The sequence below is a fragment of the Furipterus horrens genome, unplaced genomic scaffold (genome assembly GCF_987537825.1).
Source record: "Furipterus horrens unplaced genomic scaffold, mFurHor1.1.pri manual_scaffold_11, whole genome shotgun sequence".
Classification (NCBI taxonomy): domain Eukaryota; kingdom Metazoa; phylum Chordata; class Mammalia; order Chiroptera; family Furipteridae; genus Furipterus; species Furipterus horrens.
The window spans coordinates 60,607,269-60,626,654 of NW_028327181.1; the positions used below are offsets into that span (position 1 = coordinate 60,607,269).

General features: G+C 46.0%; 1 protein-coding gene across 3 annotated transcripts in view; it reads left to right on the forward strand.

Annotated features, from left to right (window-relative positions):
* SLC6A4 (solute carrier family 6 member 4) overlaps positions 1-17,995 on the forward strand; it is a 43,035-nt gene extending 25,040 nt beyond the window's left edge. For 2 of the 3 annotated variants that reach the window (XM_090290915.1, XM_090290916.1), the window contains 10 exons: positions 803-941; positions 1,490-1,624; positions 1,966-2,069; positions 3,165-3,292; positions 3,543-3,655; positions 4,346-4,477; positions 5,646-5,745; positions 7,183-7,283; positions 10,911-11,078; positions 14,925-17,995. In XM_090290915.1, coding sequence (XP_090147041.1) covers positions 803-941; positions 1,490-1,624; positions 1,966-2,069; positions 3,165-3,292; positions 3,543-3,655; positions 4,346-4,477; positions 5,646-5,745; positions 7,183-7,283; positions 10,911-11,078; positions 14,925-14,999 — 1,195 coding nt within the window. In that variant the 3' untranslated portion in view covers positions 15,000-17,995. Of the gene's footprint in view, positions 1-802; positions 942-1,489; positions 1,625-1,965; positions 2,070-3,164; positions 3,293-3,542; positions 3,656-4,345; positions 4,478-5,645; positions 5,746-7,182; positions 7,284-10,910; positions 11,079-12,487; positions 12,550-14,924 lie in introns of all 3 variants that reach the window. The other variant, XM_090290917.1, reaches the window with a different exon arrangement.
* Positions 17,996-19,386: the final 1,391 nt, after the last annotated feature.

Sequence of the window (19,386 nt, forward strand, 5' to 3'; positions counted from 1 at the left end):
TGCCGGTAGTGGAGGGGTGGTCTGTGGGGGGCAGGCCACACCGCTGAGGTTTGGCTTCTTTGGAGGGAGGCCCAGCAGGGACCGTCGGGGGCCAGGTCCCGGTCCGGAGTTGAGGGACTCTACCTTGAGTGCTCCATACCCGGGCCTTCTGGTCCATCCGGTCCTGTCCAATGTGCCATGCTAGGAGGCCTCCATGTGCCCAGGATGATCCCTACCTTCCCATTCCAAAATTACTCCCCTCCTTCAAGGCTGCCCTTCCTCCTGGGCCCTCCTCTCAGCTGGGGTCATAGAAGCAGAGCCTCTGACCACTTTAGCAGTTTGAAACTATTCACATAGTTCCTGGTTTTATGTGTTCACTTCACACGGGAGCTACCCTTTGAAATAAGATGCCTGGAATAGGGTGTATTCTTTAATGCTGGAACTTCAGGCAATGGGAGCCCAAAGAGAGTGCTCGTTCAGGGTGGGGAAGGGGCCCGCTACCCTGCCCCCACAAATCCTCATGTCCTCCGAAGCCAGTCATGTTGGTCATGTTTCCTGGTTGGCCAGGTCCGAGCCAGGTCAGGAGAGCCCTGGAGGTCTGCCTTTGAGCTGAGCACGTTTCCCAGGTTGGTCGGCTGAATGTGCTGGTCCCTCCTTCAGGACAGGCCGAGCCAGTCCCAGGTCTGGCTGAGGCTTAGTGACCACAGAGTGCTTGCAGCATGGTGACCGTTTCTTCTCTGGGCCCCCTTCTGCAGGTATCACCAGTGGTGTGTGCTGGTCGCAGTTAGGACCATCTCATGGCTTTCCTTCTCTTCCTCCCCAGGCGCCATGTCCTGCAGATCCACCGGTCTAAGGGACTCCAGGACCTGGGGGGCATCAGCTGGCAGCTTGCCCTCTGCATCATGCTGATCTTCACTGTGATCTACTTTAGCATCTGGAAAGGTGTCAAAACATCTGGCAAGGTGAGAAGGACTCTGCTGATCCAGGCCTGCCAAATGGCCCCAGAGGATCTCAAACTCAGAACTCAGTAGCCCAGACAGCCACAGACAGGCAGGGGGACAGTGTTTCCTTCAAAATGAGACTCATTCCATGATGCTCAATGTCTCGTCACCAAATCTGTTAGAAAGTTCTAGAAATGGGCCAATCCCAAGAACCATTACATGATTTTTAAAAATTTCTTTAACCCACTGGTAGTGTCGCAATTAATGATAGTGGCAATAATTTATTGAAAACCGCTCGTGGACCATATTCAGTGCTTTATATACACCGGCTACTTGTTTCCTGCTAGACACTTTCCCCCTTTACCGATGGGGAGTGGGTCAGAGGTAAGTAGTACCAGCAAGTGGTGAGTCGGATCCCTGTCTGAGTATAAAGGCTGTGGTCTTTCTGCCACACACCCTGCCTCCTAAAACTCAAGAGGGAAAAAAAAGAGATACATTTCCTTTCTTGGAGGTTTTAAAAAATGACACCAACATCCACGTGGCGATAACCTGTGTTTCCTCCCTCACAGGTGGTATGGGTGACTGCCACCTTCCCTTACATCATCCTTTTGATTCTGCTGGTGAGGGGGGCCACCCTCCCGGGAGCCTGGAGGGGTGTTCTCTTCTACTTGAAACCCAACTGGCAGAAACTGCTGGAGACAGGGGTAAGACCATGAGGGACACGGTTGCACCTATCTGTCGCCTCACTAAGTGGAGCTAGTCCTTCGAATAGCACAGTAGCAACAACAAAAATTTGGGTTTAATGGCAAGTCTATGATGATGCTTTAAATCAGAAATACAAGCATGAAAAGTACAATTGGGGTCGCTGGGCTGGTTGATACCTACGTGATGGGACGAGAAATCACACTTGTTTGCACTTGGTACGTGGCCGTCCCTGGAATGAGCCTTGTCTGCACGTAACCACGAGGAGGCACGAGGGCGCTGGCCTGCTGGCACCGGCGTGGGCCCGGGTCTCGGTCCTCACCCCGCCTCTGCTGTGTTGCAGGTGTGGGTGGATGCTGCCGCCCAGATCTTCTTCTCTCTTGGTCCTGGCTTTGGGGTCCTGCTGGCTTTTGCTAGCTACAACAGATTCAACAACAACTGCTATCAGTGAGTATCGAGCCCCCCCCCCCCAAGTACAGCTTAAAAGTGGGGTAAGTCAGCTGGTCTAGAGGAAGGTGATTGGACTGATGGCCTCAAACCTGGCTGGGCTCAGGCCATGCTGACACTGTGACCCTCAGGGGTGCCACAGGTCCCTGACCAATTCACCCATAGCCAGAGCCTTGCCTGGGCCACTCAGGGATTGAGAGAGGCCCCGGGCCACTTCTGTTTTGAGAGAGTCTCTGTATATTAAAAAAGTTAATTAAGAAATTCTAAAGCTGGTTTCTAAACATTGCAACAGACACTAAGTGTTTAGATTTGACTTATTGTATTTAACAACACAGTTATAATGTGATAATTTGTTTATGTATCTGTACACAAAAAGTGTAATGATTGAACTGTTTTGACCTACACAAAATGCCATAATTTTTTGACGAAATTTCATTTCAGGAATGTTGACGAAACAGAATTATTTAAATATCACTCATCATCTTTAGAACTGACTTTGTCTTAATGCTCTATCACAGAAGGCAAGGTGCAACAATTGAATTATACTATTCATAAGATATTTACAGAATTTATTTTTTAAAAAAAGAATTCACATGCACCCAAGCAGTGTGGCCTTGTGAGGGGACAACAGCCAGAAGTCCTGTGATAAGGTCTTCTGTTAAACGTGTCAGGATATTGCTGTGGCAGTTTTGGATCCTTCTTTGCACATAATGTCAAAAGTCTAAATCTGAGGACGTCACCAATGTGAGGCCAAGGTCCCCTCCTGGCTCCCACTCCAGCCCAGGCCCCACTCTAGCTCTCCGAGCTTGGGAGAGGTCTGTGCTGAGCTAGTTCACAGCAGGACCACGTTTTAAAACCACCACCCGACCTGCTGGCCCCCCATGCCATGCCATGTGTGATGATGATGGCAGCTTGTTTCTCAAGGCTGACCCAACCCGTCTGAGAGGCTGGGTGCCAGGCGGATGGGAGGGGACACCAGGACTGGCTTGAAGTCCCTGTGAGCTCAGGCTGCTCACCCTCACCACAGCTGGAGACAGATGCTCCTAAACCTCCTGACTTGGACATGTCTCTGCCCCCTTGGGTTTTCTGCTCTAGAGACGCCCTGGTGACCAGCGTGGTGAACTGCATGACGAGCTTCGTTTCAGGATTTGTCATTTTCACAGTGCTTGGCTATATGGCCGAGATGAGGAAGGAAGACGTGTCCGAGGTGGCCAAAGATGCAGGTAGGCCCTTGGTTCTGTTTAGGTCCCTTTCTCCCGCTGAATCGCTTTGCTGCTCTTTGTATATTTCCAATATCTAACATTGGAATTATTTCTAAATGTTTTTTCAAAAATTTTCAAAGATTTTAGAGAAATTTAATGCTGTGGAGATCTCAACCCTTCCAGGCCATGGTGGAAATGGGGCAGCTTCCTTGACACCCAGTCCCAGGGCCTTGGGTACACTATGGGCTTCTCCTCTCTCCCTCTGTCTCAGGCCCCAGCCTCCTCTTCATCACTTATGCAGAAGCCATAGCCAATATGCCGGCGTCCACGTTCTTTGCCATCATCTTCTTCTTGATGTTGATCACACTGGGCTTGGATAGCACGGTGAGTGAGTGGGGAGGGAAATCTGGTTCTGGGAGGAGGAAAAGAAGGAGGGAAGGGAGGGGGAGGAAGAGGAAGTTGTACCCATTCCCTCCCATCCTGGCCGCTGGAGGTGGTGTTGGCTGCTCCCCTAGCCCCTGTTCACCCCTCATGGACTGCACATGCCACCCTCTAGCACCTTAGAGAGTCATTAATGGATTAATGGGATAATGACTGTTTATGTATACATACACAAGCACAGGCCAGGGACTCAGCATATGAAAACTGTTCTGATTGTGCACTGTCCCTTGACCAGATAGATGGCAGCACCTCAAGGCCAAAGCAAGGTCACTTCTGCGTCTCGGTGCCCTGCCACCCGGCATTCACCTCAGTGCCTTGCACTTAGTGTGGAATGAGTGTCAGCTTTGATTTGGCTTTTCTGGTGGAACCGAAGTCTCCCCAAGAGACCTCACATGAAAAAGTCCTGTCCGTGTGCTGTATCTTCTTTCCTTCCTGTCCTTAGGGATGGGTTCTAAATGACAGTGTAAACAGGAAAAGCTATATCCAGTGAGGGCTCATGAGTAGGAGGAACAGGTCGTGATCAGCTTGACTGGTCACTTGGCAGTCTTAGCCCCTCCCTCCTGCTCACTGTCCTAAACCGTAAGGGGTTTGTCCCAAAGCCCTCCCCTGTGACGGTGTATGTGTCCCTCTCAGTTTGCAGGCCTGGAGGGGGTGATCACGGCCGTGCTGGACGAGTACCCGCACATCTGGTCCAAGCGCCGGGAGTGGTTTGTACTCTGTGTGGTCATTACCTGCTTCTTCGGGTCCCTGATCACCCTGACTTTTGTGAGTATCATGACCCTCAGCTGTGAGTCAGCCTCCCCGAGGGCAGCAGAATGCTACAAGAAGCCATTCCTTTCCTTCCGACCCACATGGCGCTCTGGCTTTGGGACCAAAGGGAGGGCTTATAAAAAGTTTGTCATCAAGGATAAAAAGAAAAATGGTTTCTGGAGGCATCTGTTTGTAGACTCTTTGTATGTTATCTGGAGGCTCTTCGCATTTTACAGTAGATCCAACTAGATCTCAGGATTGGCAGAATGTCTGGAGAAAAACTAAGACTTGCTTTTCTGGTTTATTTCCAGTCCTTAGGGCTGCATTCTTGACAACATTGCATCAGATAGCACCCACAGGCATCCTAAGCTTATGTCCTGACTCAGGGCAGATTTTGCAGATAAGCATCTTCAAGCCATGACCCCAGTGTCTGTGGAGCTTGGGTAGGGTGCTAGGCCCCTGAGCAGGACCCAAGGGCTTTTAGGGGTTAGGACAGAAGGCAAAACTGTGACCAATGTGCTCAGTGGGTCTGGTATTGGGCGTTCTCCTAGATTCTGTCTTTAGGGACTACGTTCTTCAAGATAGAGTGAGTATACAGTAGGTGTTTGGTAAATTGAAGAAAGTTGAACATAGATCAAGGCCCTTTTGAGTTTGTCTCTTAAAACTCAGTGGGGAGCCCTGGGCATGTGGCTCAGGTGGTTGGAGCACCATCCCATACGCCAAAGGGTTGTGGGTTTGATCCCCGGTCAGGGTGTGTACAGGAGGCAACCGCTTGATCTCCCCCTCTCTCTCTCTCTCTCTCTCTCTCTCTCTCTCTCTCTCTCTCTCTCTCTCTCTCTCTCTCTCTCTCTCTCTCTCTCTCTCTCTCTCTCTCTCTCCTTTCCTCTCTCTGTGAAATCAATAAGCATGTCCTTGGGTGAGAATTAAAAACAAACAACCTAGTGGGGAGAGGAAGCAAGAAAAGAAGAGAGCACTCCCTGGGGAGGAGAAAGGCCTCTGGAGGGGTGGGATCTGTCCTGTCCTGAGAAGGCCAGTCCTCGAGGCAGGCTCTCAGATACTTATGTTAGGCCCAAGGTGGGAATTTTCCAGAATTATCCTCAGTTAAGCTTCTTTTGGCCCCTATTGTAAAGAGGAGACAATGCCCCAGAGGGGCCCTGACCCAGGGTTTCGGTCTCACTTGCAGGGAGGGGCCTACGTGGTGAAGCTGCTGGAGGAATATGCCACGGGGCCTGCCGTGCTCACCGTCGTCCTGATAGAGGCGGTTGCTGTGTACTGGTTCTACGGTAAGATGCCTCCTCCCGCCGGCTGCAGTCCTGTCCACAGCAGCCCGCAGCCACCAGGAGAGAGAAGGGCTGACTTCCTAAAGGGCAGGGCATGTCACCTCCTGGTGGGTCTCGAAGGGAGGCTCAGCTGGGTGCCCTCTTCAGAAACACATCATCATCTGCTCCGCATTCTTGACTGCGGATTGCTTGTACCCTTGGGAGGACGTGTCTTCCTTCTGAGTTTAAATGCATCCCCAGTGGGGACAGCTGAAGCAGTTCCCCACAGCTCATCGACGGGGATGCTTAAGACCCTGACTGGCTCTAATTGGACCGAACGCAAAGAACTAGTGCACAGCGACTGCATCTGCAGAGTGGGCTGTATCCTACACTTCTATAGAGTGGCCCTCAATTTAAGTTCTGCAGCAAGAGCTCCCTCCAGAGCCCTGAGACAGAGTTTAAGAGCTTATCTCCTGGAAGAGGCAAGAATGCTTCCTGTCTGGGTTGTCTGCCCTGGAAAAACCAGCTCTGATCCTGGGATGGAATATGATAAGGCTGAAACCACGAGGAGCCCAGAGAGTGAGCTGATGTGGGTCCATGGGCAGGGGTCCCAGGAGCCCCTGGGTGGGGAGGGCATAGGCAATTGAAGTGAAGATAGCCAGGTTCAGAGATGCCTCTCTTCATCTTTAAAATCAAGAAGTGATTACTGCATTCTTAAAATGTGTTTATTTTTCTAGTTTCTATGATAATAAAACAGCGTTTGCATGTTTGTCATGTATAATATGAAGAAGGGGTCTCCATATTTTGAGTGGCACGTGAGTCCAGTTTTTTCAAATGAAGTATCTCCACCTCTTCAGCAATTCAAATGACAAAGTTCAAGTGTGTGAATCCCTGCAGACCTGCCCCTGGCATTGCTGGGCGCTCTCAGGCAGCAAGTGCAGAGCAGCCTTCCTGCCCCTTCTCAGTTTCTCACCAGATCCCCACTTCTCACTTCTGTGCCCGTTACTTTTCTAGAAGAACCTGGACTGTGAACTGGCAATTGATTGGGCCATGTGTGGTTAAAATTTTCTCTTAGAAGTTTTCCATATGTGGTTATACAGTCAAAGTTAGTCTCTGTCAAGTGGGTTTATCATTTCTAAACAAATTTAAGCTTCTTGTCTACCGTAACAATAAAATAAAATATATGCTGAGATCTTAGAAAGGCCATGAGGGCACCAAGAGGGAGCTTTAGGTCCCTCCCCAAATGTCCACCCTTCTGGCCACTCAGTGTAGAAAGAATGTTGCTTGCTATGAAATGCAATTCTGTGACAAGTTCCCCTGCCTCCCTTTCAGAGCAGATGGACACCCTGAGCCGCTCCCATGAGAAATTACAGAGCTGACCCTTTGTCTGAGAATTAAGGGATCAGACAATCCCTGTCCTCGTGCAGTCAATCCCTCTCTTTCTCTTCTGGATGATTTTAGGCATCACTCAGTTCTGCAGCGACGTGAAGGAAATGCTGGGCTTCAGCCCTGGATGGTTTTGGAGGATCTGCTGGGTAGCCATCAGCCCTCTGTTTCTCCTGGTGAGTTGCTATTTCCCTTCTTCCTCTGGCCCTGGAGAAAGATCCACTCAAATGCTATAAAAAATAAATTTTATTGAAGTGTAACATACACACAGAAAAGGGCGCAAATCAATGAAATTTTATAAATAGAGCACAATTTTGTTCCCAAAACGATACTAAGAAATGAAAACACAACAGAAGTGCCTCTGTGTCCCTGCCCAGTCACTGTGTCCCCATGGTTAACAACTCTTCTGACTTCTAAGACATAGAGTTGTCTGGGCTTTCGTCACCTTATTGCTTGCCCCCCTGCTTGGTGATAGTGATCAATAACATTTACTGAACATTACGTGCCAGGCAAGACTTGGTGTAAAACTTACACCCATTGCTCTTTTAATCCTCACAACAATTCTGGGAAGCAGTATAGTTCTAATACCCCGTTTTACATTTAAGGAAACCGAGGCTTAGAGACGTTAAGTAAAGGGTGCCAGGCCACCTGACAGTTAAAAACTGTTAAAAGCCCGGGAAGGATGTACTATGCTGCTCATGAGGCCTTGGGAGGGAGGGCTCTTAGTAATTCTGTGTCCGTTTTCTTAAAGATGCCCCAGGCAAAGGTCCTCAAGCATGACCTGAATCAAAAGTAGAATCCATGTTTTGCCAGGGGACCTGGATGAGAACGTTCAGTTCCAAGGGTTGGCCATCTGCCAAGCCGTGTTCAGGGCTTCATCCTTGCTGCCCCTCCTCCTGCGTTCCCTCCTGGTGTCCCTCTGAAGATGTTTGTCCAGAGATGGAAGAACACCCTGCTAACATCCCAAGTGCACTCTGGGGCCACCTGGGGTCAAGTGACACCGTGCGCATCAGCAGGGACAATGTTGTGTTCTTTCATTTATTGTAATTTTATTTTTATCGGGGAGTGGGAGGAGGCTTCCTTTTTGATCTTTCACAGCAAGAAGGTTTACTAGACTTGCTTCAATCTGGCTCCAGCTTATTAGGAATGTCTGGGCCATCCATTTTTCTTAGATCAGCTCTGCCTTTGGCACCCAGCTGGGCCTTCCCCCTTTTTGAAAGCAGACCTTTTTTGTGATCTGTTTGACTTTCTCAGGGCAGCCCTTTACTTTTTGTACTTTTTATAGCACACATTAATCTGTGAGATGAATGATAGGCTCACCTTGCCTTTGCAATGCTGCATGTGCCTCTCCCCAGAATCCCTCCTGGACTGGCTTCCCTTCCCCAGGACTGTGGAGGTTTCCTAAACCAAAGCCAACCCAAGCAGCAGGAATTCTCAGGCCCCCATGGCTCTGGTGCGTGTGCTGGGCTCCAGCGTTCCCCTAGATCTCGACCCAGTAGCTCCTTATTACCTTGTTAATTCTCTGTTGCTTTTAGATAAATTAAAAACATATATATATATGTATATATATATTTTTTAATCTAGAAATTTTAGTTGTTTTCAGTGAGAGGGTTGGTCTGAATCACCTAGCCTGCCATTATTAGAAGCAGAAGTCCTGACATAAATGGGTTATTAATTTATATTATTACCAGTGCTTCTCTGTAATCTACTTAAATCCTTTCATTTGTTTTTCAAAGGAAGGAGAGACACAGTGGATTAGTTCCTTGAGGGAAGAAATCATGTTTGTTTGTTAGTAATCCCCACACAGGGAGGAAATAATGTCCAGGGCTGAAATTTGGGAGAGACAACCTAGGCACTCAACATGGACATAATATTTAAGGGGCGTCAAAAATCTCAGTAATCCAAGAGAAATGCTATTTTAATGCAATATTTTTTTAAAACTGGAATTAATGCAGAAAATATCTCTGATGAACAAAATGTCAACATTTTAAATAGGGACAGGATCCGACCCTATACTGGGATGATTTTTCTCACCCACCTTACCCTAATCTGGCCCCGTCAGATTCTGTGTTTAACACATTGCACTCAGGTATTATTTATTTTGATTACTAAACTTGCGCCTCTTCCACCCCCCGCCCTCCAGGTAAGTGTTGGGCCTGAGCTGAGCGGCTCACCCTCATCCTGGCTCCAGGCTTTTGCTATTTTCATTTCTGTGAGGGGCTGACTGTGTGCAGACTGGGTGAACTCTTGTCGTTCTGTCAGTGAGTTCTGGTGCCCAGCAAAACCCATGCACAGATCTAGGGTCAAGCCCCTACTCATGATGCCTGTGACATTGGCTCTACTCACTTCCTCTAAAGGCAAGGGCTCCGGGGCCCGGTGAGGCAGAGGCGAGTCTGTCTCCCACTCCGGGTTTACTTAACAGATCCCCTGCTCTGGGCTTTTTAAGGCTGCTTTAGGTAAACAATGAGTAGCTTACTAAAAATATTCTTTTTCACTGAAGCCAAGTTACAAAAAAAGAAAATATTGTAGTTGAGCAAGGAGAGGCTGGAGTGCGCAAAGAAGCGTCTGACGCAACCGCAGCCCAGCCGGGCGGGCGGCAGCAACAAGAGCCGGGGCCTCCCTGTACAGCGTTGGGTTTCACACCCAATGTCAAAATGAGAGGAGTTACAGGAGCAGCGGCTCCTAACCAGACTCCCCTTTTCCCTGCTCCCAAACGATCTTCCTTAGCAGCCGGGCCTGGGAGTGAGGAGAGTAAGTCCAGAGAAGGGTTTGCGATTGGCCGAGCTCCTGTTCCTGGGCTCAGGATAACACTGCTCGGAAGATGGATGTGTGTTTAACAGTGGCCCGTTTTATTACCTGCAGACAAAGAAAAAAAAGAAATAAATAGATGTTTAACCACACAAATAATTTACATTACTGTCTTCTTTATGACTATGAAATAAAATAAAATTAAATCAAGGGCAATAACTGTTTCGGCACAGTGGTTACTAGGCAAAAACCGATATTTACGCTCTCTCTGGAAACCAAACTGAAATAAGAAAACTCATAAACTGAGTGTTGGGAGCACGCCGTGGAATTTTTATTGGTCAAAATTTTTACTGAATATTCAAGTAAAAAACGTGTTCAGCTGCTTTTCCCTTCCGTTATCCATTACCAGGGCCTGTGGCCAGTAGTTATTCATTGTTGAGCCACCTCGTGGCACAGCCATTCTGGTTGAAACTCCTAGGCCAAGGCGCTTAACGGAGAGAGCAGAGGGCTCAGGGAAGGGGACAGAAGGACGTATCCAGAGCCTGAGTCCTTATTATCTCTCCTGGACTTAGGTACCTTCCATCTGACCAAAAACGACTGCAGCCTAGGAATGCAGGAGGAAATGAAAGCAAAACAAAGAGAAATAGGAAGCCCTAGGCCTGGCAGGGGCGGTGGCGAGGTTCCCCACCTCAGTCCTGCCTGTCTAATAAGAGGGACCCAAACCACTTCTGGTGGATGCCAGTTTCTTCCCTTTTGCCCTGAAGCGGGTGTGTAAGTTTCTCAAATAGCGTTCTGCGGTCTTCACATCCCCACTGTAGAGGTTGAGGAGGGGGTGGCGGGGAGGGAAAATCAAGAAACTCACCTGGCTATTTTATTTTTGCAGATAATTAGACACAGAAATCTGTAGATTTTGTGTGTCAGAGTTCAGTTTAAGATATGTCACATTTGGGAATTTCCCAAAAGTATCTTAGCTTTACATTTGGTGGTATCAGAACTGTCTCTAGCTGCACAGATATCATTAAGATTTCTGATGTCTCTTGGAATTTCTGTTTTAGTTCATCATTTGCAGTTTTTTGATGAGCCCACCACAGCTACGACTTTTCCAGTATACTTATCCTCCCTGGAGTGTCATCCTGGGTTACTGCATAGGAACCTCGTCCTTCATCTGCATCCCCACATATATCACGTACCGGCTGATCATCACTCCTGGGACAATGAAGGAGGTGTGTGCTAGCGTGGCAGACTGCCAACTGCACCGGGAGAAAAGGGTTCTCCTGTAATGTTCTCTTCACAGGAGACAAGTTCACCACATGAAATTCATCTTAAATATTTGTATAACATATGCCATGGAGCCCTCTAATGGCTGTCATGTCACCTTCAGGCACTTCCCATAAACCTCAAATACAACAGCGAAGGAGCAAGCTGATCATTTGGGAGTGGGGAGGGGTGTGTGTAGCACCCTAAACTTACCAGATAACTCCTTTGCCTCCTGCTTGCCATTGGCATGGACATCAAATCAGTGGTGTCTGGGGTGCTACCCAAATTTTGATTTAAGTGGAGATTATGGTGGAAAATGTCCACAGTCATTTTTCTAACAGCAATGTAACAAAGGCTATTTTGAAAAATCATCACTAAATAGGATGTTGCAATAATATTATAGTTTTAGCTCAAGCCATTGGAGTAAAAAATAAGGTCACCATTGTAGCAAGACTCGTATCAGTAATGAATAATGGGCTATAAAAATTTAATAACAGAAAGTTGGTATAAAATTTTATATTTTTCAAAGCATCTTCATGTAGATGGTCCCTTTTGTTACCAGAATACCTCGTGCGGTGGATAGGCAGGCATTATTGCAGACAAAGATAATGAGGATAGGAATAATGCTGCTCAAAATGTCCTTATTTCAGTGACTTGTCCAAGGACACACAGTACAGGGAGGCTTAGAATCCAAGTCTGATGATTCCTGGTCCAATGCCCTTTTGCTTTAGGTGCAGTTTCTCTTTTGTTCTCAGTTGCTGTTAGTAGTTTGCTAATGTAGAAATTGGTGCTAGGGATTAGGGAGAGATGAGTTGTCTTTCTTTTCTTTAAATCTTCACGCAAGGATATATTTACTGATTTGAGAGGAGGGGGGCGGGGAGAGAGAGAGAGATTGGTGTGAGAGAGAAACAACTTCCATGGGTTGCCTTCTGTATGCACTCCGACTGGGGATCGAACCCGCAATCTTTTGGTATATGGGACGATACTTCAACCAACAAGGCCACCCAGCCAGGGCGAGTTGCCATTTTTTATCCTGTGTTGCGAGAATTAGTAGTTTAGGACACTTAAAAGTCTGTGAGTGGGCACTTCTGTAAGGGACATGTTAGAAAAGGAAGAGTGGTATTTGGGGAGAGCTAGAAGAGACTGTAACGTGTAAGAAACATGAAGTGAGAGAACATCAGGCAATTAAGCATGAGCTCTTCCTGAGAACGAAGTTCATTTCTTTTTCCAAGCAGGGAAACTGAATGCTAGGTGAGCAGAGCTCTGCAAGGACTTACTAATTTCCCACACCCAGACCAGTCCTGTCACCACCTCATTCCTCCCAAAGGGCCTTGAACTCTGGTATTGCCTAGAGTCATTGGATTTGTTTCTTCAGCTGGTCTTTTCTGGCAGTCATGTGGGTGCACTGGCTCTACTGGCTCAAACCCAGAGGCCAAGGTCAGGGGTGGGAACTCAGGTTAATAAATGTCTGTATTCTTTGGGCACAGACTGCACCTCAAATCTTGGTCACCTTTCTTGCAAATTCCCCCTGCTGGCCACAAGGAAATACACCCAAAGGTGTATAATTAACAGAGCTCAGGTCCATTAGTAACAGAGGTAAGGCTGATTGTAGGGCCATCACGACACAGCTAGTTGAGGAGAACAAGGAGGGAAAAGTCCTAGTCAGCTATGGCAAGTTGTTTGCCTTCCCTGGGCCAAAGTCTCTTCATCTTTGAAAGGTGCTCATTTCCCAAATGTTAATGTAGTGTAAGGAGGACTAGTTCCATGGGATATCAACAGGCAGTACCGCTGGGGGAAAAGGTAATGTAGTCAGAAAGTTTTGGAGAATGCTGGATTAAGCAAGTTAAGTATGTTTCTTTACTGCAGGGCTTCTCAAAAGCCTTAATATGCCCATGTGCATGCTTAATCTCTGAGAGGGTTAGAGTATGCCATGTTTTTTGCCAAGAACATCAAGGGACTATAATTCTTCATGAATACCATACTTGATGGTCTGTAACATTCTATCTATGAGGGAAGGAGGCTTCATAGGAAATTTTGATATGGTTTTAAAAAAAGACTAAGAGAGAAGTCAGTTTTGTAACTCTTGGGCCCTGGCCATACACAAGGTGGGAGTTTGTGGAGTGAGCCACCCCTTGTCGCCTATAATTTGGAGGATATTATAGTCACCTGCAGCTTGGGAGTCTCAAGGATGGAGTCATCAACTCAGGCCCTTCACAGTAGCCCCTGGTACTCTGCACAAAGATCCAGGTCCCTAATAACTACGTGTCAGATAGTGATCCATTTCCTTGATTATCACCTTGCAGCAAGGACTGGCAACTTTTAAGAGCAGTAGTAGCCTGGCAACTGAAATGCTGCCCAAATATGAAAACTAAGGTGGGCCTGACATTTTGGGGAAACCAGCAACCAGAAGGGAAGCAGAATGGGTGGGAAGGGGCCAGGGCACAAAAATCAAATCAATGTTTTACTTTTCCAGTGTGGTTCATTGTGGACCCAGCCTCCACCACAGCCCTTAGTACTTTCTCCTCTTTCACAGCACTTAAGACTAGTTAGTTAGCAAGACATCATTCTGGGTAATCAGGTTACATTACTCCTCTGTGAGGAAGGATGGATTGTGAAATTTTGCTTTCTATGACTTCACATGTCAGCGTGGCTGATGCGGACTGTGGCAACTTCTTGTAAATGGTTTTCCAGTGTGAGATTTCAGTGTTTGAATATTAAGGTCATCAGGAACACAACATGTAAATTTTTGTGAATTTCACTATGAGAATGGAACTTTTTGAATTCCATTGGCCCTGTTCCTTAAAGAAGAACAAACTTCCAGAACGCGGAAATAAAAAAGGTTGAAAAGGCCTACATACTTTTTCAATCCAAAATAAAAAGGACACCTAGTAGAGCTTCACCTAAAATCAGCAAATCAAAGGATGCTTTCAGATCCAATTTTGCCTTCTTACCACACAGACAGACTTTGCCATCAAAGATCTTACAAAGCAACTTAACGAAGATTTTTCTAAAAGCCTGCAGCGCTGCTGCTTTTCCTTCTCGGCATCCCAGAGCTGCTTCATGTCACCCTGATGCTTTCACAAGACAGGCTGTTCATTTCACAGACAAGCCCAAGCATATTTCAGATCTGCCTTAAAGTTTCTGTGCCCCTCAGCTGTTTCTAATGTAAAAATTCTCCGCCTTTTCCCTGTGATGACCACTACGTCAGTCAGCATGAGATCAGGAGTAATTTCAATGATCACAACTTTTTAAAAGTAATTATGTGATGATTTGCACCGTTGTACGAACTCACCAGTATGCCTTACTTAACAGGTGGATCCATTAAGTCAGTAACATCCTGGCTCTTCCATGGCTGATGACACCACACACTGTCCCCACTGTCCTGGTAGTGTATATGCAGGACTGAGGGGAGGGTGCCAGAATCCAGCACTCACTCTACTCCCCAAACCCTGTGAGGCCACGTGTGAAACCTCCTTCCAGAGAAAAAGATGAGTTTTCCCAGGTCATCAAAGGAATGTGATAGGCCAGCAGAGGTTCTATTGAAGGCTCCTCATTTTCTCCCATTAGGGATACAATGACTTGCATAATTAGTTTACAGATGCTTATGGTTCCTGAATATTCAATTTTAATTCACACTTGAGAATGAATAAATTGGAAATTCCTTTTTTAAAGAAAGTAATTGAGATGATTCCAATTTACTATTAAATGCCATTAAAGTGCTATATAAACTGTTTTTAGTATTAATGTTGAAATATTTTTCAATATTGTTAAATTACAAGAATGTTTATAACATCCTATTTTCTTCCCAACAGCGTATTATTAAAAGTATCACTCCAGAAACACGAACAGAAATTCCCTGTGGGGACATCTGCTTGAGTGCCGTTTAAAACGCTTCAACGAGAGGAAAATGGCTTCCCAAACCTCTTCCCCCAGTTCTGACAAGTCACACCTCACCTTCCCCCTCTAAGTCAACAAGTTTCCAGCTAAGCCTAACAATGGAAAGGCCTTCTTCATAGAGACCCAGTCCCAAAGACTATGGTGCCCAGACTCTTAAGGCCTCCAGCCACATCTTCCTGTGAAACCTGGATATTTACCCTGTTAAGACTCTGTGATGCAGCTGAACTGGACTATTTTGGATGCGCGAGGGCGTGTACAGGGAGAATGAAAACCACCATATAATCAGTTAGGGTTAGGTTTAGAATCAAGTCTATGAATGTCTCCTGTATCATTTCTCATTATGATCATTGGTATCTGACATCTGTTTCCTTCTAAAGTTTTCATTGTTCATGGATGCATAAACTGTGTAGGGGAAAACAGGGATGCTGTCTTGCTTGCCACATATTTTCTGAGTAGCATAGAATTCTGTAGCTGGCTCTACTAGAACCCTGTAACTCACGTCCTGCTGTGGAGTCAGGAGAGGAAGGTGTGAGAAACGTGTACATGTGAGCATGTGTGTCTGTGTGTACCGCTGTTCCAGTGTATGCTGATCTTTATTCCAAAACTTGGAGTCCATTACAAACTATATGAATTTCCCCTAGTTTTTCTTACATTAATCAATTCTGCCTACTCAAATGTGTATGTATGTTATTATTTGAAGAGTATAATTACAACAACATGCTCTGCCACCTTTTCCTTTTCCAGGGACAGTACTGGAGCCCACACACCTTCCCTAGTGGGCCAGCCTTTAGCATTTGCTGAACTTACTCTCACCTTCCTGTCTCTCTCTGATAAACATTCAGTATAGTTTTCCACAGGCAAATCTGGCTTATTTCATTAGTCGCTGTGGTTTGACCATGAACTACTTTGAAGATGAATATGGACAAATTCATCTTCAGTGTTCAGTTGGCTGTCTGATTTAAGCTCTACATACTTCGAGTGACCTGAATTTGATGGTTCAGGTTACTTTGTTTTGTGAAGAAAGAATAAATCCAGTTCTCATATACAGGGTACATAGATTTGGCACCCTGACCTAAACCAAGGTCATCTTCAATCCAAAAGTAATTGGAGAATCTGGGGTAACCTTAAACTGATGCTCCTCCCATCCCTAACCCCTTGACCCTTTCTGGTTGACTACCAGGATTATGAGTCCTCCATATAATTTTCAAGACTGAGTCTAAGGCTGATAGGAGAAGGGTCAGTTAAGTGAATAACCTTTGAAATTCCACATATAGCCCTAAATATAGATCAAGTAAATTTTAAAAAAGATTTTATTTATTTTTAGAGAGAGAGGAAGGCAAGGAGAGAAACATCAGTGTGTGGTTGCCTCTCATACACCCCCAGTTGGGGACCTGACCTGCAACCCAGGCATGTGCCCTGACTGGGAATTGAACCAGTGACCCTTTCATTTGCAGACCAGTGATCAATCCACTGAGCCACACCAGCCAGGGCCAGATCACATAAATTTGACCTTCAAAGGCTTATGGCTCTCAGATGCATGGTTAGAGAAGCAAATTTTACCTTGTGTGAGATTTCCTTATCAAAATCTTAAAGGGAATAAAGCCTAGTCAATAACAAAACAACTCAATTATCTAGCTCCATATCACTTCAGTCTTGTTTAGAAATCAAATTCTATTCTAAAACCTTATAGAAAGGAGATCCATATAGCAGAGGCCTGGTTTTATTCATTTATAGTTCTTCATACCCTGGCCTCCTTTCCCCGGCAATCTTCCCTGGCCTTCTTGTATTCCTTCTACATCCTTCTACTTCTGATTCTCTGCTTTTCCCAACAGGATATTTTTTCTTCTTATAGAGGATAGTGGCTAAGTGTTCTGAAGTATTACAGGAAAAGAGGAGAGGGATTAAAAGATATTTCATACTGACCCACCTTCATTATCTTCACTCTTTTATTCCTTCTTGCTACCTTATTCCCATTCTCTTTGCTTTCTAGCATGCTTAAAGGAGAGAATTATTACAAGGGGCAGCATATTCAGTGGTCAATAGCTTTGCAAATTTAAAAGCTTGGTTTATAAAGATGTCTGGATATGGATTCTCATCATGCCACACACACACATTTTTTTTTAAAGCACCCTTTCAAACAGAATTAGTTTTGCCAATACAGGTGTTAAGGGGATTATATACTTGTTATGAAGTTATCAAACTTCACTAGACTTAAAAAAAAAACAAAAACCAAAAACTCTGTTATGCATAGTTTGCATTTTACTTATTTTCAGAGAGGGGGAGGAGGGGAGAGAGAGAGAAACATTGATCGTTTGCCTCTCACACACCTCCAGCTTGGGACATGGCCCACAACCCAGGCATGTGCCATGATGGGGAATCAAACCAGCAACCTTTGGGCTTGCAGGATGATGCCCAACCCATTGAGCTGCATCAGTCAAGGCTACATGAAATTTTTTTTTTTTTTTTAAGAAAGAGTTAAGAGTAGGTAGACAGACTTTTAAAATAATCTTCTGAGACTTACATCTGTTGCAGGAACACAGATCTCTGGGTAGGGGTATTTCCATGTCCCTCCGCCCAGGTGTCCTGTGACTCAGGAGATGATGAGCTAATCTCATCTCCTCCTGCAGCTTTAAGCTGTTCAAGGCCACTGGGTCATGGAATCCTGAGGACAAAGAGGTCTGTTGAGTACTCCATCTTCCTCCTTGAAGATAAAGTCTTAAATTGGGGCTGGCCTTGATGATTAGTGGATCTGCTTTGTTTCTCTGTTAGATGTTATCAAAACCAGAAGTTACCCTGTCTGTATGTTACATATTAGTGATACTTTGTAAGAATTCTTTCACCTGTAAAAATTCTTTTATTGTTGGCTGTAAAGCTCACACCCCATTCTATTTTTAGTAACTTTTGAAATCCTAATAAAAGGAGGATGAGGCTTCCTGCTCTCCGCTGTTGGTCTGAGCAAGCCAAAGTCCTCCGTGCGTACTGGCTATTCATCCTGCTTATTGGAATTACCTCAGCGTCCCCGTCCATATTCAACACTACATCTGGCGCCCAGACCCGGGGATCTGAAGGTAAGAACCGGGAACAGGCAGGACCGAAAAGGGAATTGACTGCGCGGCTGTACGCAGAACTTTTCGGAAAACGCATCGGTGTCATGGGGAACAATCCCTCAGTTAACGAGGAATATGTTAGGCTTTTAAAGTCTTTACTTAGAAGTTCAGGTTTACAAATAAAAGAGAGTACTTTAACAGATTTACTCTTGCAGGTCAAGAAACACTGTTATTGGTTTACTCCAGAGAGAAAGAATCAGTTAAATTTAAAGGTGTGGAGACAAGTTGGTAAAGCTCTTAGAAGAGCTCATCAGACTGGTCATCGTATAGCAGGCAAAACATGGGTGGCCTTTAACCAGGTGGCTGTGGCCTTACAGCCATTTTAATTGGACTCTGAGACAGATTCAGTAAAAGCTTGTTGTAATCAGCCCTCGCCTCAAACTTATGACCAGCCGGAGATAATTAGCAATGAAGCTCGGGGAGATATGCGGGGTGCCTTCGCGGCCCCCTTTGTTCCGGCAGAGGATACCGGGAACAATAGCCCTGCCCCCGCGCTGACTGCAGCCGCTGCGCCCAGCCCCCCGCTGGCGGCGGCTCCAGTCCCGCTTTCAGATTTTGAATCAGATGAGGCTCCACCCCGGTACCCTCCATTGTCGCCACTTCCAGCATTTCCTGATGAGAATGCCCAGCTGTTGGCTGCCTTTAACAACATGTCTAGATTGTTTGAGAAGTTTGCTGTTAATCTAGATAATAAGTTTGAAAAACTTGTTAATTATATAGATTCTAAGGAGCCTACTGCTCCTCCTGCTGCATTTCTGGCTCAGGAGGCTCCGCCGTTTGTTCCGACGTTGCCTCCGGCTGCCACTACTGCAGCTTTTGTTCCAAAAAATCCTTCTGATTATACCGATTCCACCTTTTGTTTCGCTAAGCCTCCAAATTTAACGAGGGTCATGCTTCAGGCAGAGGAGGAAACACCTCCCCCAAAGCGTTAACTAATACTTCTTCACTATTCCCAGTAATAAGAATTCAACAACCTCCAGATGACCAACATCCGCAGGGCCAGGTTGTTGTTGCCCATCGCAATGTTGAGTTTCAGTTTTTAAAAATCCTTAAATCCTCTGTTTCTAGTTATGGACCGAACTCTCCCTACGTGTACGGTCTCATTTCCTCATTTGCTAATGATAATCATTTAATCCCAGCAGATTGGGATGTTCTTTCTTCGTCCTCCCTGAAGCCCGCGCAATTCTTACAATTCAAATCTTGGTGGCGCGAGGAGGCGGAACGGGTCAACCGTGAGAACGCTGCCCAACAGCCGCCTGGAGCGACAGTT